The following is a 22,795-nucleotide window of genomic DNA, read 5'->3' as shown; positions in this document are numbered from 1 at the left end:
AGATGTGTCAAATGCCTTGATGAATTATGAAATGAGGCATAAAGATAAAAATCATAATAGTACCTCTGAAGCTTTATTTGTTAGAGGTATATCATCGGAGAGGAGATCCTCTTCTAGTAGGAAAAAATCACACTCTCGACCTAGAGGAAACTCTAAAGGTAGAAAAACCTTGGAAATGGATGAATGTGCCTTTTGTCATAATAAGGGCCATTGGACGAAAGATTGTCCTAGGTTGAAGACCAAAGGCAAAGAAAGTTCTGAAGCTGATATTGCTGAGGTTGAAACAAATTTTTCTGATTTTGCTTTAGCCACTTCCTCATCATTTGATTGTGCTACTAAGTGGGTGTTGGATACGGGTTGTACTCATTATATGACTCCTCACAAGGATTGGTTTTCAAGCTTGAAAGAGTTTGATGGTGGTGTTGTGTTCATGGGAGATGACAACCCTTGCACAACAAAAGGGATTGGTACAATTCGTTTGAAGTTGGATGATGACATGGTTAAAGAGTTGACAGGTGTTCAGTATGTACCAAATTTGAAGAAAAATCTTATTTCTTTGGGAACTTTAGAAGCCAAGGGCTTCAGGTTTCATTCAAATGGGCAGACAATGAAAGTTACTTATGGTGCACTTGTTGTGATGAAAGCTCCTCGATGTGGTCATTTGTATCTATTGCAAGGAAGCATCGTGACAGGTGAAGTGTCTGTAGTCTTAGAAAATATGGGCACATCTGATTCAGATACTACTAGATTGTGGCATATGAGATTAGGCCATGCCGGTGAGACAGCTCTACAAGGGCTTGTGAAAAAAGGTCTTCTAAAAGGTGCCACGACTTGTAAGCTTGATTTCTGCAAACATTGTGTCTTGGGAAAGCAAACTAGAGTGAAGTTTGGTACTGTAGTACATCAGACGAAGGGTATTCTTGATTATGTGCATTCAGATGTTTGGGGTCCTACAAAGACTCCCTCTTTGAGTGGTAAACATTGGTTCGTGACCTTTGTTGATGATTATTCAAGAAGGTCTTGGGTCTACACTATGAAGCACAAGAGTGAGGTATTAAGCATTTTCTTAAGCTGGAAGAAAATGGTTGAGAACCAGACTGGGAGAAAGATTAAGATTTTGAGATCAGATAATGGTGGTGAATACACGTCCGACCCTTTCTTTAAAGTTTGCAAATAGGAAAGGATTATGAGGCATTTCAGTGTTCGGGGAACTCCACAACAAAATGGAGTTGCAGAAAGATTGAATCGAACCTTGCTTGAGAAGGTTAGATGTATGTTGCCTCAGTTGGGTTTGAGCAAGTCATTTTGGGCAGAGGCAGTTACTTATGCATGTCACATCATCAGTCGGTTACCCTCAGCTGCTGTTCAGGGTAAGACACCAATGAAGGTATGGACTGGGAAACCTTCTACTGATTATGATTATATTCATATTTTTTGTTCACCTGCTTATTTTCATGTAACTGAAAATAAACTTGATCCTAGAGCCAAAAAGGCTATCTTTCTTGGTTTCAATAGTGGTGTCAAAGGTTACAGGCTATGGTGCCCATAGTTGAAGAAACTTGTAATCAGCAAAGATGTGACATTTGATGAAGAAAGTATGTATAAAGACTCTGAGAAGAATGTGAAAGATGTCCAACAAGTGGAGCTTGAGAAAGTTGCCTCTGGTACTTCAACTCTTATTTCTGCTGATGTCGAAGATACTACAAGTGAAGAAGTTGGAGACCATGAGGATGTTGAAGAAGTTGAACTTGAAGATTCTATTCAAGTTGAAGAGGACACCTCAAGAGTCTATTGCCAAGAACAGAGGAAAAAGACAAATTACCAAGCCAGCTTGGTATAGTGACTATGTTGTTTTTGCTCTTCCTATTATCATTGATGATATTCCATCCAATTTCGAGGAAGCCATTGAGAGTGAGGAGAAGGAGAGGTGGTGCAATGCCATGGGTGATGAGATGAATTCTTTCTTGAAGAACAAGACTTGGGAGTTAGCTAAATTGCCTAAGGGCAAGAAAGCTATCAGTTGCAAATGGGTGTATGCCAAGAAGGAAGATGTTGATGAGAAAAGCAATGTGAGATTCAAAGCAAGATTAGTTGCTAAAGGGTATGCATAAAAGGAGGGCATTGACTACAATGAAATCTTTTCTCCGGTTGTGAAGCACTCCTCAATTTGCATTATGTTAGCTCTTGTTGCACAGTATGATCTTGAGCTTGTGCAACTTGATGTGAAGACGGGTTTCCTACATGGTGATTTGAATGAAGAGATCTATATGTGTCAACCGGATTGGTATACAGTGAAAGGGAAGGAGAATTTGTTTTGCAAGTTGAAGAAATCGTTTTATGGCTTGAAGCAATCTCCAAGACAATGGTATATGAGGTTTGATAAATTTATGAGAGGCCAAAATTATTCTAGAAGTCAATATGATCATTGTGTGTACTTCAAGAAGTTGCAAGATGGGTCTTTCATGTATTTGTTGATATATGTTGATGATATGTTGATTGCCTCAAAGAACGTTGAAGAGATTGAAAAATTAAAGAAGCAAATGAAGAATGAGTTTGAGATGAAGGATCTTGGTGAAGCGAAGAAGATCCTTGGCATGGAGATCACTAGAGATAGAGCAAAGGGTTTGGTCAGTTTGAATCAAAGACAATACCTTGAAAGTTGATTCGGAAGTTTGGAGTTCATGATTCAACCAAACCGGTTAGTACCCCTTTGGCTCCTCATTTTAAATTGAGTTCTCTACAATGTCCTAAAACTGATAAAGAGAAGCTGCAAATGAAAAATATACCATATGCAAATTTGGTTGGTAGTTTGATGTATGCAATGGTATGCTCTAGACCGAATATTGCTCATGCAGTTGGCATGGTGAGTCGATATATGCATAATCCAGGTAAATAGCATTGGCAAGCAACTAAGTGGATATTGAGGTATCTCCATGGTACTCGAGACATTGGTTTATGCTTTGAGAAAGATGACTCTGTTATTGGTCATTTTGCAGTTGGTTATATTGATTCAGATTATGCAAGTGATCTGGATGGAAAGAAGTCTACTACACACTATGTGTTTACTATGGCTAAAGGGCCAGTTTGTTGGAGATCCATTTTGCAGTCGTATGTTGCCTTGTCTACTACAAAGGCTAAATATATGGCAGTTGCTGAAGCTATAAAGGAGGCAATTTGAATACATGGGCTGATTAGAGATTTGGGGGTTGATCAGAAACAGGTGGAGGTACATTGTGATAGTTGGAGTGCCATTTATTTGGATAAGTATCAGGTTCATCATGCGAAGACCAAGCACATAGATGTGCGTTATCACTTTGTGCGTGAAGTCGTTGGTGAAGGAGAGATTATTCTCCAGAAGATTCCAACTAAAGACAACCCCGCTGATATGTTGACTAAGGTTGTTGGTGTAGCCAAGTTTGTTCATTGCTTAAACTTGGCTCACATTTTGCCTATATGAAGAAAACGTTGAGCAGTAGGAGTTTTGGAGCATTTGGCTCGACATGAGTTGTTTTCTTGCTAGTGTTTGGGAGTAATTTTTGTGTTGATTGTGTTGGTTGGCTTATCATGGCATTTTCGGAACTTGGCCAAGGTGGAGATTGTTGAATTAGTGGCGAAGTGGCCAAAAGCATATAATAAAAAATGAAGGACATAATGATGTGGGAACATCATTATGAGGAGACAAATGATTATGTTTGTTGAAAAGAAAAAATGAAGGTCATGATAATGTTTGTAAAGGAATTATTATTCCTTTACTTTGGATTTTTTATTGTGTACTTTTGTATGGATGAAGTTATCATCCGAATGTAATAGAAAGGAAGTGTGAACCATTTTCTGTTTTAGTAGCCATCTTTGATAGAGCAAAGGAAGCTGCAGAGAGCAAAAAACTGAGAGCAAAAAAAGAAGAAGAATGTGCTCTTCTCTTTGGTTAGTAATCACCCACCAATGTAGTTGTTGTTGTAATAGCTTTGAGCTTTGTATAGAGAAGAAATTATTCACAATATTTCTTTTTCTGTTTGTTTCTTTGGTGTGAGAGTTATTGGTTGTATTGGGGTTTTTGGGTTGTAGCTTGCCAACACTTTGTAAACTCCCATTTGGTTGATAGTGGATTATTGGGTGAACTCCTACTGCTCTAAGGACGTACTCCAGTTACACTGACTGTTGAGGAACCTCGTTAAAATCTTGGTATTTTTTATATTTTGTTCTTGCATTCCATTTGATATATTTCATGTGGGTTAGCTTGAGTTGGTTCCAACGGGTTTGGTGCTATCCTAGCACAACAACCACGGGGTTTACCGCCAGCAGTTCCAGGTGCACGAGAGATTTTTCAGTGTGACCGTCACACGAGGTAGTACACCACGTGTCTTTATATAAATGGTGGGTTATGTGTATTAAAATGTTAATAACTTAAAAATTAAAATTTTCCACCACTTGCATAAAAACATGTGGTGTACCATCTGTATTTCCGTCACAATTAAAATTTTCTATAGGTGCACCACCTTTTCGATCGCCACCTTTCTGAGCACCGCCACTTTTCTGTGCACCAACACCTTTTTGTGTAGCACCTTTTTTCGCACCGCCGCCTTTTTTTTTTTTTTTTTTTTTTTGGAGAACTGATACTTCAATTCCAGGGTAAAGATGCCAAAAGGATAAAGAGAAAGCCTACAAGGAGGCAATCAACCAAATTAAAGCAAAAAAACACCGAGTAGTGTAAGGGGATACAAGAAACCTTGACGCCGCATCTGATGCTAACAAAACGTCACCCTTCACACTATCAAGGCAGAGAGCGAGAGAGCGATACAAGGCAGAGAGCGAGAGCTGCAAGCCGCCGGTTCCCCAAGCGACTACCCATCACTGGGAGGGAAGATGTTGCTGCCATTATAAATTTATATTCCTTTGTCTTGTTTTTTCTTTCCTTTTCAATTGTCAATTTTCTATCGTTTCCTCTGTTTTGTATCTCGCCCCTATATACATATATTAATTGCAAGAACATTCAAGAAACATGTATGCATGCATGCATGTGCACAAAACTAATTTTCTCGGCCCACATGTCATGAACCTAAGGTGAAAATTATCTATTATAGTTAGAAGAAAAAGAAAGAAGGTAAAGCAGTTTCTGCTGCTGTCACAGAAGATTAATGAAAAAAATGATGGAGGAAGATGAGGAAAAGGAAAAGAAATGGTTTTTGGTATGTTAGGCATCCACCTATCATGAAGGGTTCTTTATTATTATTTTGAGTAGTGTTAGGTAGATTAAATTTGTAAACTAAATGATGGTTCATAATATAAAATAAGTACGTTAATTAACATTTAAGTAATAATTCAATCATTACTTCCATGTCACTTAATTTACAAAGTTCAGTCTATACATTTAATTTCCCTAGCATTACCATATTATTTTTCTAACTTTAGTTTGGTTTTGAATTTGAAGAGGGGAAAAAATGGTGTCAATCTTTGAATATCACCATACGAGAAGGAAAAAAAGAGTTTGGATGAAAGAAACATAACTGAAGGAAAAAAGAAATTTGGTGGTTGGGGCTTTCGCAAGGAAGCGTTAGTTCTAGTTGGATTTTAAAAAAGATTAGCGTTAATTCTAATTAGACTTTTGAAAAGAAGCATAAATTCCAACATATTTCAAGAGATTTATTTATCAAAAAAAAAAAGACATTAGTTCAGCTGGGCTTCGAAAAAAAGGTGTTAGTTATGAGGATGGAGATTTGTTAGTCAGACTTTTCAAAAGAGGTGTTTATTCTAGTTAGGCTTTTAAAAATATTGGCGCTAGTTCCAGTTGAGCATTCAAAATGATGTCTTGTTTTGACAGATTATGATCTGCTATGCTTTAAGAAAGATTAATGTTAGCATATCTTTTACAGATTATGATCTGCTATGCTTTAAGAAGGATTAGTGTTAGTTTTAGCATATCAATGAAGATTCCATGCATGTGTGGCTCACTTACACTATGTTTGGATGAGAGAAATAAACTTGGAATTTAGTTTAAAGTCAAAATTTAATAAATTAACATGCATCAATTCCCTTGTTTGGATTCATAAATATAGAAATTTAGAATTTCTGTGTGGAAAAAAACTTGAAATTAGGGACCTCCAATTCCCAAATTTGAATCCATGTAAATATGTGTCATTTCTCAATTTCTATGATTGAGAGTTTAAAAATAACAAATTCCGTATTCAATTCCTTTTTTTTTTGTTAACCAAACAAGAAAATTTACAAATTCTAGAAAATAAAATCCCATCATTTTAAAATTCTTTAATAATCTTAAATTTCTTCATCCAAACATAATATTAATGCATGGTCGCATGTGAGGGGGGTTTTGAATTTACGAGTTTCAAATTAGATTATTTATTTTGAGGTAGATTTAATTAGGGATATAAGTTAATCTAATTTGGTCCAATTTCCTTGTCTTGTGAACCAGGATTTGATTTAATTATTTCCTATTATTGCTCCTTTATAATCTTATAAAACCTCTTCATGGAGACGAATAAAGTATTCAAATTTGTGAGATTATTAGACAATTCTGAATTTATCCTAAACACTTTATTCCAACTATATATAAGTTGAATTCCAATCATTTTATGGACATTTTCTTAAAATATCAAATTGTAGTAGGTTTTCTCAAATTTTCAGTTTTACAAGTTACAGTTCAATATTCTATGAGAAAAAGGGTTACTTACTTCATGTATACCAACCAAGTAAACGGGAAATGGGCATATTCTCACAGCTAGGTGACTTTGACTGCTAATGCTATGTGCGTATCATTTACAGATATGGAAAATGAATGGTTGTAATTGTAAATAAATCATTTTAATATTTTAAAATCAAATATAACAGTCACAACACCTGTATTATTGAATGATACATATTATTGAAGTCAAACCCGAGTCTCTAACCTATGCTTAGCTTACGATATCGGATAGGGCGGTATATCCTGAACCCTATGCTTGTCATGCATCTGCCTCTACTTTATTGTCTCCCCATAATTAACTTTTTAGCTTCGCCCTTACTTCTTCCATTCTTTCTTAACAAAATTGAAATAGATATTATCATATTAACACTATAACTTTATCAATTCTTTTGGGAAGAAATTTAGATAAAAATATCGATAAATTGATAGTTGTAATGTGTGAGTGGAAAAAGTCTACATATCTTGACGTATAAAATCCTCCTCTGTCACAAGATCGGGAGAGACAAATTAGTAAATGAAGAGACAAGCATCTAACTGATAAAACGGCTACAACCTCCATGTCACTGTCTCATTCTTGTCTTTAATTTTTGACCAAAAACAAAAGAGAGAAAGTTCTTGTATTTATTTTCTTTTACTGCCCAATTAGGAAATAAAAGATTATCTATATAATATATGGAGACTAAGCCTTTGCCGTTCAGCTGATAGTGATAAATATAGGTATATGTATATTATATATTATGATATATATGGACTCGTCACATTATTTTTTTACACAATTTTTTAAATACATTTTTGTGGGCTAACTTTATAATGTATTTCAACGATTTGAACCATCTCTCTTTTAAGTCTTCCCTCAAAGATCATATCTACTAAAAAATCACCAAAATCTGAAGCAATATGACCGTTGAATTAAGGGTTTAGGGTTTCTTTATGAAACCATATTTGTCCCTTTTTTTACTATAAATGAATGTCATAATGGTTTTAAATTTGTCTAATGTTTTACCAGAATGATTTATGAATGATATTTTAAAAGATAGAGGGTTCAGATCATTACAATACATTATGGAGTGACCTTTACAAAAATGTATGTAAAAAACTATGTAAAAAATAATAATGTCACGGATCCCCTAACTCAGATCAAACAATTGACTCAATAAATCTTGATTTAATTGGACAACTAATTCCATAACCCTAACGGAAATGCAATTTTAATGCAAGTTTTAAAAGTACGTACGCATACAGCAAGCACTTTTTGAAGCTGAATCCAAAACTCTAACCGTTTGGTGGACTGTATGGAATTTGGCTTTAGAGAAAAGTAAGACAAGACTTATAATATATGCATAATGATATATTAGATAACTCATTCTATTTTGAAGTCATAACCCATCATATCCAGTTTTGTTTGTCTCACATTGACACAACAAATAAGAATTTGACTCAAGTTTATTTTAATTAGTCACAATCAACTCACCAAACAAACCCAAATATGCAACTTTTCTCTTATCTTATCTCATGCATATATAATAATCACTCAAATTTTAGGCCTTTTGCTTTCAAGTTCTGTCTACTTTTGAACAAACGATATTATCTACACTAAGGGAGATGGGTGAGCTTAGCCTCACAATGTGTGAGTAATAATGTGGTTCAAACTCACCTTTGACGAGAATCGAATCTAAGATCTCTCACTTACAAGTAAAGATGAATATTACTAAACTATAGTATTAAGTGGCTCAATTTCTCCCTACTTGTGTGTGCACAATTCATTGATTTTATAATTAATTTTTTTGGTCACTACAATTTATTTAATATTTTGGGGTAATTAAAATAATGAAAACTCTTTAATGCTCAACAACGATTGCACATGTTAGATGGCAATTTGTCTCACTCACTGTAACTAAAGCTGGAGGCTTAAATGCACGCGGCTATATGATGATCCTGTTCATATAATCTTAAGGCAAAAATCGTTTTCGTTACCCCAGAGCAAGTGCAAGCGGTGGGTGTCATTAAAAACAAAAAACAAAAAAAAAATCTGAATTTATCAATTTATTATGTGATAAATTAAATTACAAATTATATATTGGAATATTAAATCGTCATGTATAGAAAACAAAAGAGAAATATTTTGAGCAATGTGCCAAGGTTTTTATAGAGACGGACTCTCGGTCTATTACTAATCACATTGATATTGTTTTCTAAATTTTATCTTACCAAGGGCTAAGGGTTTTAGCATTTAATATAATTAGAAGTGGAACTACACAATATAAATCATTTAATTTTTCAAATTTTCCGAAGTAAGATTCTTGTATTCTTCAATATACTATTTAATGTAAACTTCTAACCGACAATAGGCACTAGTTAGACAACAAGCAAGAGTCTAGCATCTAGACTTGCCTAAGCGGGTGAGGGCTGCTTAAAAATTCCGTGGCTCTCATGCAAGGGTGGGTCAAAGTCTAGTTCATGATGTTTTAAGGGTCCCCTTGGCCCATTTGAGTTATCCTAATAACTCTCTGTAGTTAGGGCTTAGGAGCTAGGACCCAAAACTCCTTAAGTTCCTCATATGAATTATTGATAAGGTAGTCGATGCATGTAATGTTACTTTTTTAAAACCTTACTAGAAGAAAATTAATTGGATAAAACCTTTGGTTGAAAAAACAAAATAAGACTACAATGCGCTTATGTCTTAGAAGGACTTTTTTTCTAATATTATTAATGTATTTGTGTTATAATTATTAGGAGGATTTAAAAAAATATATATTATACTCCAAATCCATAACATAACAACTTTGCAATCCACTTATATCATAAAACGTTGATTAATATCACTGATTCTGATCGTTAACCCAACAATTTCCAAATTCAAGGAAATTTCTTTGCAAGTTTGGAATATTTTCTGAATTTTACAATTACTCTCTCTCATAAACACACAGAATAATTGAGACGGTAAGGTGCATTACAATTATTCTCTCAACTCTAGAGGGAACCCCACTGTGTACCTACCTAATCCCTTATGCTCTCCTAATTCACATGAAAGACCGCATAGCGCAGTGGATTAGCGCGTTTGACTTCGGATCAAAAGGTCGTGGGTTCGACTCCCACTGTGGTCGCATTCAGTCAATCTTTATTTTTGTTTTGTTTCATATTTTTCCAATTCAAACGGGCCAAACCCATTTTTGTGGTCCATCCGATCATACAAATTTCCAGCCCAACAACCCAAAAGCTTGGGGAACAATGGTATGCTTAACACAAATGCTCTGTATATGTTGTGTAGCTTATCCGAACTCTCACTCCCTTTCGTATAAAAATATTGTTATACTTAAAAAATGCTCTATATATGTTTATTTCCTTTTGACAAAGTAAAATTTACAAGGACGGGAATTTGAACTCGAGTGTAAGGAGGGTAAGTGGTCAAACACTCTGAATCCTCACAAACTGGCCTAATGCATATATGTTGAGTTGCAGAAAATTTGGTATGGGTTTCTGTTTCCCGATTTATTTATTTATTTTTATGAGTACAACAATATATTTTACACTAAATGAAGAGAATTCGGCTAAGTCACATAATAGGCAACCTAATTTGGTGTCGAATTCACCATCTATGATATTCGAACCTAAAACCTCTTACTTACAGGTGAAAAGAAATACTATCAGACTGTTTCTCGAGTTTTAGCTCCACAAGCTTCATCAAAGCTTCACACCGATGCATTTTGCTTTATGTCTACATCTCTACTTGCACAAAATGACCATACAGGTTGGAAGCAATTAACAAAGCAACATGCATCAACTAAAGAACAATGCGAGAGGACGTTTAGAAGTTTTGTTATCAGGCTCGTCACACTGCTTCTGTTGGACAACACGACACGGAACATGCATCAAAAGACCAATAGCCAATCGAAGACATAGAGTTGCCTCGTAAAGCAATATACCCCAAAAAAACAGAAGGATCAAGCAAATGATGAGAAGTGAGCCATGTTCCGATATTCATCATCAGCATCACAAAGTTACAACTCAGTTCTCATCATGAAACGGTTTGGCTTGGGTAAGAAGAAGAGCCCGATAGAGGCAACTCGCTAGAGCAAATCAAACTATAAACCAAATCAAAATCAGCGTTAAAATTCTGGATTAACAAAATCATATTTGGGAAGTGTCTACATAGATAAATTACGGAAAGGGTTCAACATTTTAAACTGATGTCCTTGGAATATCATATAACGGGTGAAACGCTTAATTCCCTCCAAATCTGGATCCGTAATTATGCCTTGATTGCGTACTTCCTCAATGGGTAGTAGATCTCCTTTTTCTTCTCTCTTTCTGTCTTCAAAGATGCCTACAAGAAACAATTTGACAACTGAATTATATAAAAAGATGTTGCCATAAGATTTTACATCGATAATTATTCTGACCGCTACAATACTGCGGCAAGGGCTTTAAATACAATACTGCGGCAAGGGCTTTAAATACAATACTGCGGCAAGGGCTTTAAAGCTAAGCAAGGGTATCCTACAGTTCATGTTACGAAAGAGAGAAAGAAGGGAGGGGGAAGGGAGGGGAAGGGAGGGGAGGGGAGGGGAGGGGGACAAAGATAGACAGAACAATACAGCAATTCACAAAACTCGAGCTCATATCTATCAACTATATGATAGTGCCAAATAGAAGTTAAACCGAAAAAAATCATAAAGCAATAGAGGAATTCCCCAACTACTGGAATCATATAAGATCCTGGTAAAAAAGAAAAACTAAACCTACTCACAAGACTATCTTAACCAGATGAAGTGAATTTACACTCAAGTCAGTCTATCTACGAAAATCAAATAGAAGAACCGTTCTCCCATATGATTGCAAACACCAAAAAAGACTGGACATGAAATTTCAAACAGGAACACATAGTAACCAGACCAGATAGAGAGATTCTCTAGATCACCATTGTCATATGTAAATTTGAGCTTATCAGCTAAGATAGATTTGACATAGCGCTTGCAGGATCATATTGAAAAACCATGAAGTTATATAGCCACGGTCTTGGAAATCATAATTTTGTTTTTAATTTTAACCATGATCAGGCCAAACATAGGTTAAACAATTGCATCTAGATCCTAAAGCCTAAACCGTCTATGAACTATAGAATTAAAAGGAAAAACATCTAACATACCAACACATTACTTTTCACCCCTGGATACTAAGTCCCGGTCTCTCAGACAGTCATTTTACTTATTTCTCAAACAATCATTAAAAGGGGTCGTCCACACAAAGAAACGATTATTACATGGCCCTATATACATATCATATCCAGGCAAAGGAAGCATATAACAAAAGCATACTCGCAAACTTCACTACTTAGCTACAACTTTTAAACCATCAACCAGGCCCGAGTCACTACGCACTAATCAGTATCGAAAATCGAAATTGGTTTCAAATGCGATGCAGATTAGCAGTACCTGGTGCTTGGTGAGACGCCTCCTGATGGCCCTAGTCTTCTTGGGACGCAAATCGAGAGGAAGAAGCTTCTTATTCCTGTAGACTTCCCTCAGAGCCGCCTTCTGCTTCTGAGACATCACCGTCAACACCTGAGCGATTGAAAGCCTCACCACCTTGCTGAAATCACAAACACAAACGAAAACTTATTTGAACAAAACTCTACAAAATCAATCAATCAATAAAATTAGACAGAGAGAGAGAGGGTACATTTTGGAGAGCTTGTTAGGGGCTCCGCCGGTGACCTTGGCGACTCGGAGAAGAGCGAGCTCTGCCTTCAGATCCTTCAGCTGAGCCAAAAGATCAGCCTTGGTTTTGTGCCTGAGTTCATGGACCTTAATCCTCGCTATTACATCAAAAAATTAAGAAACAAAGTTAAATTAGAACAACCAATATTAGACTTCAGAAGAAATTTGATGAGGAGGATGATAATTTTGCAGATCGTACCCATTGCTGCGGTCTGTGTTGCTCGCTTTGGAAGAAGGAGGTTGAGACGACAGTGTAACCCTAGAACTTGGGTTCGGTTTTAATTCTAAAACCCTAATTTGTGGCCATTTTGGTCTTTTCACATTAGATTTGGGCTCAAAGTGATTGCGGATCATTGAGTCCATTCTCTATTTGAGTCGTTGGACTAGAATGGATATGGATTTGGGTCAGTTAGGTCGTCAGCTCTCACCTCTTCTTCTTTAGAAGGGAAAAACCCTGACGCTTGTAAGATCTAAAGCTCATTTGGAAGTGATTTTAAAATAACTGCAAGCGTTTTTTGTAAATATATTTTTGAAAGTAAGCCTAAGTAAAAACGCAAGAGAATCCTAAAAAAATAATTGAGGTGCTTCATGAAAGAATCACATAACTACTTTACGCAAGTGAATCCTTAAAAAAGCACTTAAAGTGTTTCATGGAAGAAGCACTTTAAGTGCTTTTAGAACTCAAAGACATTTTCTCTAAAAACGCTTTCAGTCATTTTAAAAACACTTTCAAATGAGCCCCTAAATTACTAAGGACTTGCTCCTTTTAGGCTTTATGCTTAATCCAATTCCAATGGCTGGGTTAAAACCTAAAATTAGGTTTTAAACCCGCATGACCATCTCTAACCATTGGGCCTAAAACAAGTTTTGGGATAAAATATAAATTTGGGAAGTTTTAGCCCAAAAAGGCCAAACCTATTTTCTGGGCCACCACTGATGCGGCCCACGTCCCACATGCGACAAAGCTACAAAGGGTATGACCCATCGCTGACAGCTTTGTCGGTCAAACAAATCCTCCCCCAAAGGTGATTTTGATCTCACGGTCCAGATTCAAATCCTATTTTTTAAATCTAATAAATACATTAAATCTAACGACGGATCGAATATGATCAAATTTAATGGTAAACAAAAGATCTAACGTTTCAAAACTAAACCCAATGGCTAAAACAATTTAAACAATTATTTAAATTAAATTCACCAAAAAAACTCTGTAAATACCTATGTATTTATTCAAACATCCACACAAAATTCACTTTCATTGTAAAATTCTTATAATTTTTCTTTCTACCCACTTCTAAAATTGTTTCTTTCTATTGCAAACAAAATCAAATGTGTTAAAACGTTTGTATTAGAAGATGAAACATATTTAATGATTTTTCATTATTTGTTGGAATCTAAACATTTTTAAGTTAATGTGTTCATAAAAATAAATTAGAATCATCTACAAAAAAAAAAAAAAAAAAAAAAAAAAAAGCCTAAACTCATCCTTTAATAATCTCAAGCTGAAATTTTAAGCCAAAATCATTGGAGGAGAAAAACTGTTTTTTGGGTTGAAACCTAAACTTTTCGAGCTAAAAATTTAGTACCCAACCATTGGAGTTGGTCATAGTGAGTTTAAGCTACAATTATAGTTACCAAAGCTATAATAAACTTCTTGACCAAAAAAAGATTTAGTAAACTTGTATTGTTGTACTTAGAGTATAGTTGATGGTAATGAGTTGATAATTCAAGTGGTTAAAAATGTTTTAATAGGTTCAATGTTTAGTTCCCTCATACCTGATGCTTATAAAAAAAATCATAGATGGTAGCAACAGCTTTTTGCTACAGTCAGTTTAGTCATGATCAAACTTTGGTAGGTATTAGATGGTAATACTAAGACAAATGATTGTAATGAATGATGTGCAAGTGTAAGATTTATGAGCAACATTGATCATCTTTCAAATTGAGGAACCAAATGATGAATTAGTTCAATTTTATGGAATGATAATTTGAAAAATGGTGATCAAATTTCAACTAATTGGAGCTTTGGTTCCTGAAATAAAAATTCGTTAATATGGTACCTTAACTTGTTATAATATGAAGTAATGATCTTTCTGGCTAACCCCACTAGAATTTCCATCTTTTTCCCCCTTTAAACCCTTTAGTTTGGATAGAAATTATAACGGAGTTAACCAAAAGAATCATGGCTCTACATTACAACAAGTTCAAGAATCAATGCTCACGAATTTCAGCTGACAAATCTTTGTAACATCAATTAATCAAGGCAGTGTTGGATGCCTTATGTTAGTACCATATTATATTGGGTCTCGTTACTTGGGCTTCCAGACATTGATCCCATGATCTATATAAAAAGGGAGGAGCCCTTAGTCTATAAAATGGACTCCTCACTCTCACAATCCTCAAGCCTAAGATCCCCCAAACAGAGGCTCTCATATTCAGGGCATCCCTCTCTCAACTCTCTTCCTCTGTGAACCCAACAGAGGGCAATACCCTCACAAACATAACAACACTTTGTAATCCATACATACAGTTACAGAGGAATACAATCAACATCAGTGTGGACGTAGCCCAAACATTGGGGTGAACCACGATACATCTTGTGTTCTTTGCTTTCTTGCAGATTCACGGTCGGATTTATGTTGTTCCAAGACCTTTCGGTTTTGTGCATCAACATTTGGCGCATTCTGTGGGAAGCGACACGAAAAGCTATGTCGATTTTCTTTCATTTTTTTCATCTCACCACCGCGAAACCTCACCACAATATCCATCGTGAATCTGCAAAAACCCAAGAACCCAAAGCTTTCCCAGAAAACTCACGAAGCCACCTCCTCTCTCACTCAGTCTCACTCTCTGCAACTGCAAGACAAAATCCCACAACATCTCTCTCTCTCTTATTTGAGCACCACCTCTCTCTCTCTGTAACCATGTTTCATCCAATGAATTCCACTCTATTAGAAAACAAGCGTCTCTCAACAAGTCCCTTGCTCTCTTCCTTAACAGCAAACACCACCAAAAGCAGTAGCACAACCCACGAGATTGATGAAAGCCCGCCGAATTCAGGCCCATTTTCACTTCAAGATCACGTCAAGTATCAATTTCCCTGCATACCCTTAATGGGGTCCTTCTCGTATCGATCGTTGGCGATGCTCTCCGGACACGTAGGTTCAATTTTGTGTCTAGCCTTGTGTGGTGAATTCATCCTCAGCCCCTCACAAGGCAAATACATCATAGTTTGGCAACAACCGGATTTTAGTCCGTTCATGAAATTCAGACAAGGCGATGGAAGCGTTAAGGCGGTTGTTGCTGTTGGAAACAAGGTGTTTACAGTGCACCAGGACAGCAAGATCAGGGTTTGGAAGGTTTCCCAGAGGTCGAAGAATGTGTTTAGGCTTGTCGACACGCTTCCCATAACAAAAGACTATTTGGGGAAGTTCATGAAGCAAAGTAATTATGTCCAAACTCGAAGACATCACCAGAGGTGGTGGATCGAACATGCAGATAGTATATCATGTTTGGCTTTCCATAACGAGTTGATTTACTTTGGATCATGGGACAAGACGCTCAAGGTGTGGAGGATTTCGTATTTGAAGTGCGTATAGTCAATTAAGGCTCACGACGATGCAATCAACGGGTTGGTGGAAAGTAAAGGGATTGTGTATTCGGCTTCTGCAGATGGGAAAATCAAAGCTTGGGGCAAAGAGGGGGAAGAAGAGCACACACTGTTTGAAGGGTATTTTGTAGGGGCATAATGATGTTTCGCTTAACTCTGTGATCATTTCTAAGGATGGGAGATGGGTTTATGAAGGTGGCTCGGACGGGTTTGTGATGGGATGGGAAGCTAGTAGTACTAGCACTTCAAATGGTGGTGATGTTCAAAACCAACTTTAGGTGAGTTGGAAGCTGGTTTGCTAAACAAAAACGCATCGAATGGCAGTTTTGTCAATGTACTTGATGGGGGAGCCGTTGAATCAGATCTGCTGGGCTTAGATACCTCATGAGTTGCTCAGAGAGGTGCTTTGTCGAAGCTTGATTTAAGAAACATTTCAAAGCTTATCCTTCCTCCCTTAGGTTCTTCGAATTACAACCAAACTCCTATCCAATCAAATGGATGGATTGTCTCGCCCATGGATTCAAGAGGCGATATTCACTTACACTGCATGAGAAGCACTCATGAATAAGATAAGAAAATGACCACTTTCTGAGAGTACAGATGGGTCACTTTTTACAGGAGAACATGCAGGAAATGGAGTGGAAACAAAAGCAAAAGCAAAGCAGAAAAACCGAGCAAAAGCAAAAAGCAAAGGTAGAAAAAAAGGGAAAAAAATAAAAAGAAGGAAAAAGCAGAGATAATTGCGGGATGATGGCATGATTGTAGAGAAGGGAATTATGGGCGTGACCCATTGAACAGGCCCCCCCCCCCCCCCCCGCAACTACCAGCTGCACATGCTATCCCATTATCCAACCATCTGTCATCCCCACCTTCTGCAGTAGTTTTTCTTTTTTTTTTTTGGCTTTTTTGAATGATGTAATTTACTTTTCTTATTTTTTTGGAGACATTTGTATAACCCCACCAGAGGCTAATCATAAAGAAAGAAAGAAGGCAGCATGCCACAAAAAAAAAAAAAAATGTCGGCAAACCCAAAATAGTGGGCTGGAATGTTATGTGGAGAGCAAATGCCTATATGCCCAAAAGAGCCAGGCCCTCTATTATCACCAACCAAATGATCAAAAGTATGTCCAGTACTCTAAAATTATTCGGCAGCCTGTCGCTATTATCACCAACCAGGTGATCAAAAGTACGTCCAGTACTCCAAAATTATTCGGTAGCCTGCCGCTATTATCACCAACCAGGTGATCAAAAGTACGTCCAGTACTCCAAAATTATTCGGCAGCCTACCGCTATTATCACCAATTAGATGATCAAAAGTACGTCCAGTACTCCAAAAATTATACATGAGCATCACTCATGTCAATCATACATAAACATTCATGAGCATCACTCATGTCAATTATACATAAACATTCAAGACTATCATTCATGTCAACATTCATGCGCATCACTCATGTCAACATTCATGCGCATCACTCATATCAACATTTATGAGCATCACTCATGTCAACATCCATCAGCATCACTCATGTCAATCAACATAAACATTCATGAGCATCACTCATGTCAATCAGCTTCGAAAGCTTCATTTACAGAGCCTTAACTTCGAGAGCTTCAGCTTCAAAAACTTCATGTACAAAAGCTTCAGCTTCAAAGCTTCAATTTCAAAACTTCACCTACAAAGCTTCAGTGCATGGTATACAAAGACCGCCTTTGAACAACCGCCACTTCAGCCCATACATGGATTGAATTTGAAGTCTCTAGCCAAAAGACTCTCTTAACTGAAGACTCGGAGGACTACACTATGTACCATATATTGGGCTTCCGCAACTGGGCCTCATGAAAAATACTTGGGGGACTTAGCCCCATTATTCATGTATTGAGGAACGAACCCTTATTCTATAAAAGGGACTCCCTCACTTTCATTAGAGAGCACCCATTATTCATGTATTGAGGAGCGAACCCTTATTTTATAAAAGGGACTCCCTCACCTTCATTAGAGAGAGACTCTTAGCCTATCACTTATGTATTGAGGAGCAAACCCTTATTCTATAAAAAGGACTCCCTCACCTCCATTAGAGAGCATGGCCGCCTGCTGAGCAATCGCCTCACCGTGAGCATCACTCCTAACTCATCACTTATGTATTGAGGAGCGAGCCCTTATTCTATAAAAGGGACTCCCTCACCTTCAACGCCACAAGCTGAGCCAACCAGGGCAACATAAGCCACAAGCCGAGCAACCTCGCAACATGTGCTACTTCTAGTTGAGCATCATTTCACATTGAGTACCGCCTCATATCGAGTATCAGTTCTAGACGACATCTAGTTACTTCGGCTCACACATGGACTGAATTTCAAGTCTCTAGCCAAAAGACTCTCTTGACTGAAAACTTGGGGGACTACTGTTAGTACCATATTATATTGGGCCTCGTTACTTTTGTTTCCAGACATTGAGCCCATGATCTATGTAAAAGGGGAGGAGCCCTTAGTCTATAAAAGAGATTCCTCACCCTCACAATCCTCAAGCCTTAGATCCCCAAACAGAGGCTATCATATTAAGAGCATCCCTCTCTCAACTCTTTTCCTCTGTGAACCCAATAGAGGGCAATACCCTCACAAACACAACAACACTTTGTAATCCATACATACAGTTACAGAGGAATACAATCAACATCAGTGTGGACATAACCCAAACATTGGGGTGAACCACGATACATCTTGTGTTCTTTGCTTTCTTGCAGATTCACGATCGGATTTACGTTGTTCCAAGACCTTCCGGTTTTGTGAATCAACACCTTACAACCCTAGTCAAAAGGAGAAGCTTTCCATGAAAATTAATTAGAAGGAAATAATCTGCAATTCCCAGCTAATCAGAAGGCAATCGATGGTTACAATACTTGTGGTTTACAACTTTGTACTTCATCTACAAAAAGATGTCGCTGGGGGATTTGGCCCAGTGTGGGTGCAAAATGCCAATGTTTGATGGAACACAACTCAGCCCTTTATCCCATTTCCCATGCGTAATCATTTCACAATCAAATAACAATTAATAACAGCTAAATAGAATCAGGATTCTGGACATTCTATATGACCAGCAAACAGGTATGCAATACTGTACAGTAAACTGCAGCCAAGTTTGGGGCGAAGTAGAAAGTAGAACGTTCTAATCATCGTGCAGTATTGTAGGATAAGAACGAAACGAAAAAAGTAAGACGAGAATGTTCAACTAAGAAGGTCGGCAAAACATCCCTTTTACATTTTTAGGTTCTGATTTAATGTGTAAAATTAATAAATTATGTGTGTTTTAAGCTAAGTGGTCAGATTATCATGCTTTGACCCACTGCCACCTTCTCCCAGTTACACTAATTTGGCATCATCCAACCATTATTGCCCATTGCTTTGTCGCTTATAATTATTTTGAAATTCCTATTGCATATCGTAAGAAGTGGACATAATTTTACAGCATTAAAGGTGGTTGTTTTGTTTCAAATCTAGTTATCAAGGTTTAAAAAAATAATGTATAAAATAGATAGAGATCTAGTCCAAAGGTGCTTGGGAAACTAATGCATGCTTGATTAGCATAACATTTAAGAGTAAATAATTAGTCAGTTGGTAAATGTACATGCACAAGAAAGCCGACCTTCACAAAACTGAAAATCTTGTTGGCTTCAGGCCGTACATGCACAACAAAATATCGAGTTTTTTCCTTTGAAAAAATTAATTTATAAAATTTGAACTCAGAATCTTCTTCAAGTTTCAACAACGTATAGAGGCCTGACAAGTGACAATCATATTCTCTATATATGAGAAAACCAAATGTGATTTGCACCCAACTAGCCAACCATAGGGATATTCATGCTATATATGCATGGCGAGGGTCAAATGTAAAACAATATGATGTAACAATAATAGAACTATACTTTTAGAGAAATAGTTGAGCTACCATACCACACAAAGATGACCACAACTTTAATCAAATTATCCCCACCTCTGAAATCAATGGAAAATGAGATTTTCAAAAAAAAAAAAAAAAAAAAAAAAAATCACAACTTTGAACTTTGGAAATGGATCACTTCTAATCTTCTAAGGTACTATCATCCTCTCTCTTCTAAGATATTCTCTTTTGTCATTGATTCCTCATGTATCAAATGTTTATTAGACAAAAAATAAACGTATATTGAATGAATGAATGATGCCATTAGAATAGTGCAATGGTTGCAAGAATTTTTCCTTCTAGGAATGAGATTCACTTCGGATTTCTGTGTCCTAAGTCTCGACCGAGAGATTTAGGCGTTCAAGTTTTTAAGTGGGTCAGTGGAATGCTAATAGGGCCGTATGGTTAAAAATGAGTGGTCCGAATCTCTCGATCCGCGGATTCCAGACACAAACATCTAGAGTTGATCTCAATCCTTTCTTCTATTCCTTGATGTGGGGCCTGATCAGAACTACATCTTTTTTCTTTGGCTTTCCATTTCATCCAGCAACCTAATTTAAAAGGAGACTAGTTGGCCTCTTTTGAAGAAAATCGATCCTTGTATCACTCATTCACTCTTCAATTTCTCCTCAATCTTCACCAAACAAAAGCTACCCCATTTCTAGTCCAAGTTATTCTCCAGTTAGCTATGAAAGGAATGGATATTTTCTGTGCATCTCCAGCTTCCACAGCCATTTGCTCTAGCCTGGACCAACGTGCTATGGTCCGCCAAGGCCCCGGGCCCCTTGACCATCGTCATCACTATCATCTTCGTGATCGCGATCAACTGAAAAACCAACCTCATCGTCAAACTCACCATGCCCCTTGCTCATCTCAGTTACCTATCGATCCCAAACCGTTTTACGAGAAATGTAGAAAGAGTTTTTCTAGTGCACAAAGTCAGCCACGCAGAAAGAGATCTGCTGACATACATGACTTAACAAGGACTAAGGGTACCAATGGCTCTTCTTCTTCTCGGTTTCTCTTAAGTGACTCGCCCTTCATCGACTGGATACAGAAGCCTGATCATAAGAATCTCTCGGCTGCGTTTGTTCCTCCTGAAGTACCCTCTAAGCCTAGAGGCTTGATGAGCTCAAATGGTCATTCTAATACTGCCTTGAAGTCTTCTTCTACTCGTTTTCGTCACCAGGTAAACCTACTTTTCATTTTTCTTCTGTTTCTTTGTATTTTTTGCTATTGGACAATTGAGCTCATGCATATAGTTGTTCAACTGTTGTAGGTTGTTGTTTTAAGGGTGTCAATGCACTGCAAGGGTTGTGAAGGAAAAGTGAGAAAGCACCTCTCTAAAATGGAAGGTATAGTTATTTACTAGATGGAGAAAGAAAAAATACTTAAAATTTCGTATAAATTTGTATATATCTAATAATTACATTTGTATACATTTCTTTATACTTCAAACCAAATTAGTTTTGTATTAAAAAACAAATTAGTTTAGGTGTTTGTATTATGAGTTTGTCAGTAGAGGGATGTAAAGAATATTCTCATGTCAGAAAATTTAATATGTTATAATGTCAGACATTTTTTTTAAAAAAAATTATAATTTTTTTTGTTTATTGATAATTCAGATAGTCCTTATTCAAGCATGTTAATGTTATGTGCAACATCACTTGGAATCAAAATTGAAATAATAGATGATGTTTCTGTAATGCGATGCTGAATTTCTGCAGGAGTGACTTCATTTAGCATAGATTTCCCGACAAAGAAAGTCACGGTGATGGGGGACGTGACCCCATCGGCTGTGCTCTCAAGCGTATCCAAGGTGAAGAAAGCCCAGCTCTGGCCTTCGCCAACATCATCGTCACCCTCATCAGCATGAACCACTCATGAACCCTAAATTAATTAAATCAGTTATCTCTTTTCTTATGGGTAATGCTACTTACATACCTCTTTTTACCTCTTACACACACTTGTTAATTTTTGTTTATTGATCTTCTTTCAATTCATTCGATCTGACAATCGAAAATTAAATAGGATGTGTGAGAGGGAAAAATAAGTGTGTTGATAGCACTACTCTTTGTTATATATTCTCTGCCATATTTCAAGTTTTCAGGCCTGCATGTGTTTGTAATCTGTATGATTAAGTTTTTAACTAATAAATTGTTAAGTCAATAATCAAGTTTGGTATCTTATATGTAAATGCAAAACAATCTGAGCATTTCACCACCCCACATATCCACGAATTCGTTTCACTTTTCAGTTTTGAGCATATATGTACTTATGTTAACCACCATCACCTTTTATAATTAGTTTTTTTGCATTACTTCAAAATGTTTGACCCTTTCGAGAAGAATTATGTGACACGACCACGTATAACATATGAAAACTCTACCAGTTTTTAAACCGACATAATCTTGTTAATCTGAATTTGAAAGTTCATCTAATGGCTCGTAGATTGTTTGTTTGTCGTATATGTTTGTTGGCAACTTCTTTAACATGATCAGTTCCTTCTTAGCAGATTACCATGGAAAGCATGCATTGCACATATTGTCAGAGAATTAAAGTTACTGGATTAAACCTACCAGTGTCAAACCTTTATATCCGATCACTCGGAACAAATTAGTTATACCACGCTATCGTTTTCCATGCACATATTTTTGAGAAATCACACAAGTTATACAACACCATCGTATATTCAGGTATCACGTAATATTTCCCATCAATTGACTTCCGGGAACATATATTTGACATTTGAGCATCCTACGCCTTTGATGCGGTAGTAGGTAGCAAGTGTGGCAAAATATATAACAACAACGTGAAACATACAAACAAGAGTGCAT

General features: G+C 36.7%; 2 protein-coding genes, 1 non-coding gene and 1 pseudogene across 3 annotated transcripts; 3 read left to right on the top strand and 1 right to left on the bottom strand.

The window, feature by feature from the left end:
- The first annotated feature begins 9,727 nt into the window (after positions 1–9,727).
- TRNAR-UCG (transfer RNA arginine (anticodon UCG)) lies at positions 9,728–9,801 on the top strand. The gene has a single exon. It is a non-coding gene; the product is annotated as a tRNA-Arg (tRNA).
- Positions 9,802–10,797: 996 nt separating this feature from the next.
- On the bottom strand, positions 10,798–12,748 carry LOC126617329 (60S ribosomal protein L35-like). The gene is made up of 4 exons (XM_050285362.1): positions 12,614–12,748; positions 12,377–12,512; positions 12,130–12,286; positions 10,798–11,021 (listed from the first exon to the last, which is right to left on the bottom strand). Exons 1-4 carry the CDS (start codon positions 12,615–12,617, stop codon positions 10,947–10,949), a joined length of 372 nt encoding a protein of 123 aa, XP_050141319.1. The 5' UTR covers positions 12,618–12,748; the 3' UTR covers positions 10,798–10,946.
- A 2,590-nt stretch (positions 12,749–15,338) lies between these two features.
- Positions 15,339–16,302, top strand: LOC126616943 (protein JINGUBANG-like; annotated as a pseudogene).
- A 4,204-nt stretch (positions 16,303–20,506) lies between these two features.
- On the top strand, positions 20,507–22,134 carry LOC126616798 (protein SODIUM POTASSIUM ROOT DEFECTIVE 2). Its single transcript, XM_050284919.1, has 3 exons — positions 20,507–21,147; positions 21,238–21,313; positions 21,686–22,134. The coding sequence occupies exons 1-3, from the start codon at positions 20,647–20,649 to the stop codon at positions 21,832–21,834; spliced, it is 726 nt and encodes a 241-aa protein (XP_050140876.1). The 5' UTR covers positions 20,507–20,646; the 3' UTR covers positions 21,835–22,134.
- The last annotated feature ends 661 nt before the right edge of the window (positions 22,135–22,795 follow it).

Source organism: Malus sylvestris, chromosome 3 (genome assembly GCF_916048215.2).
Source record: "Malus sylvestris chromosome 3, drMalSylv7.2, whole genome shotgun sequence".
Taxonomy (NCBI): Eukaryota; Viridiplantae; Streptophyta; class Magnoliopsida; order Rosales; family Rosaceae; genus Malus; species Malus sylvestris.
Note: the sequence above shows the minus strand (reverse complement) of the source record. Positions and strands in the feature narration are given on the sequence as shown.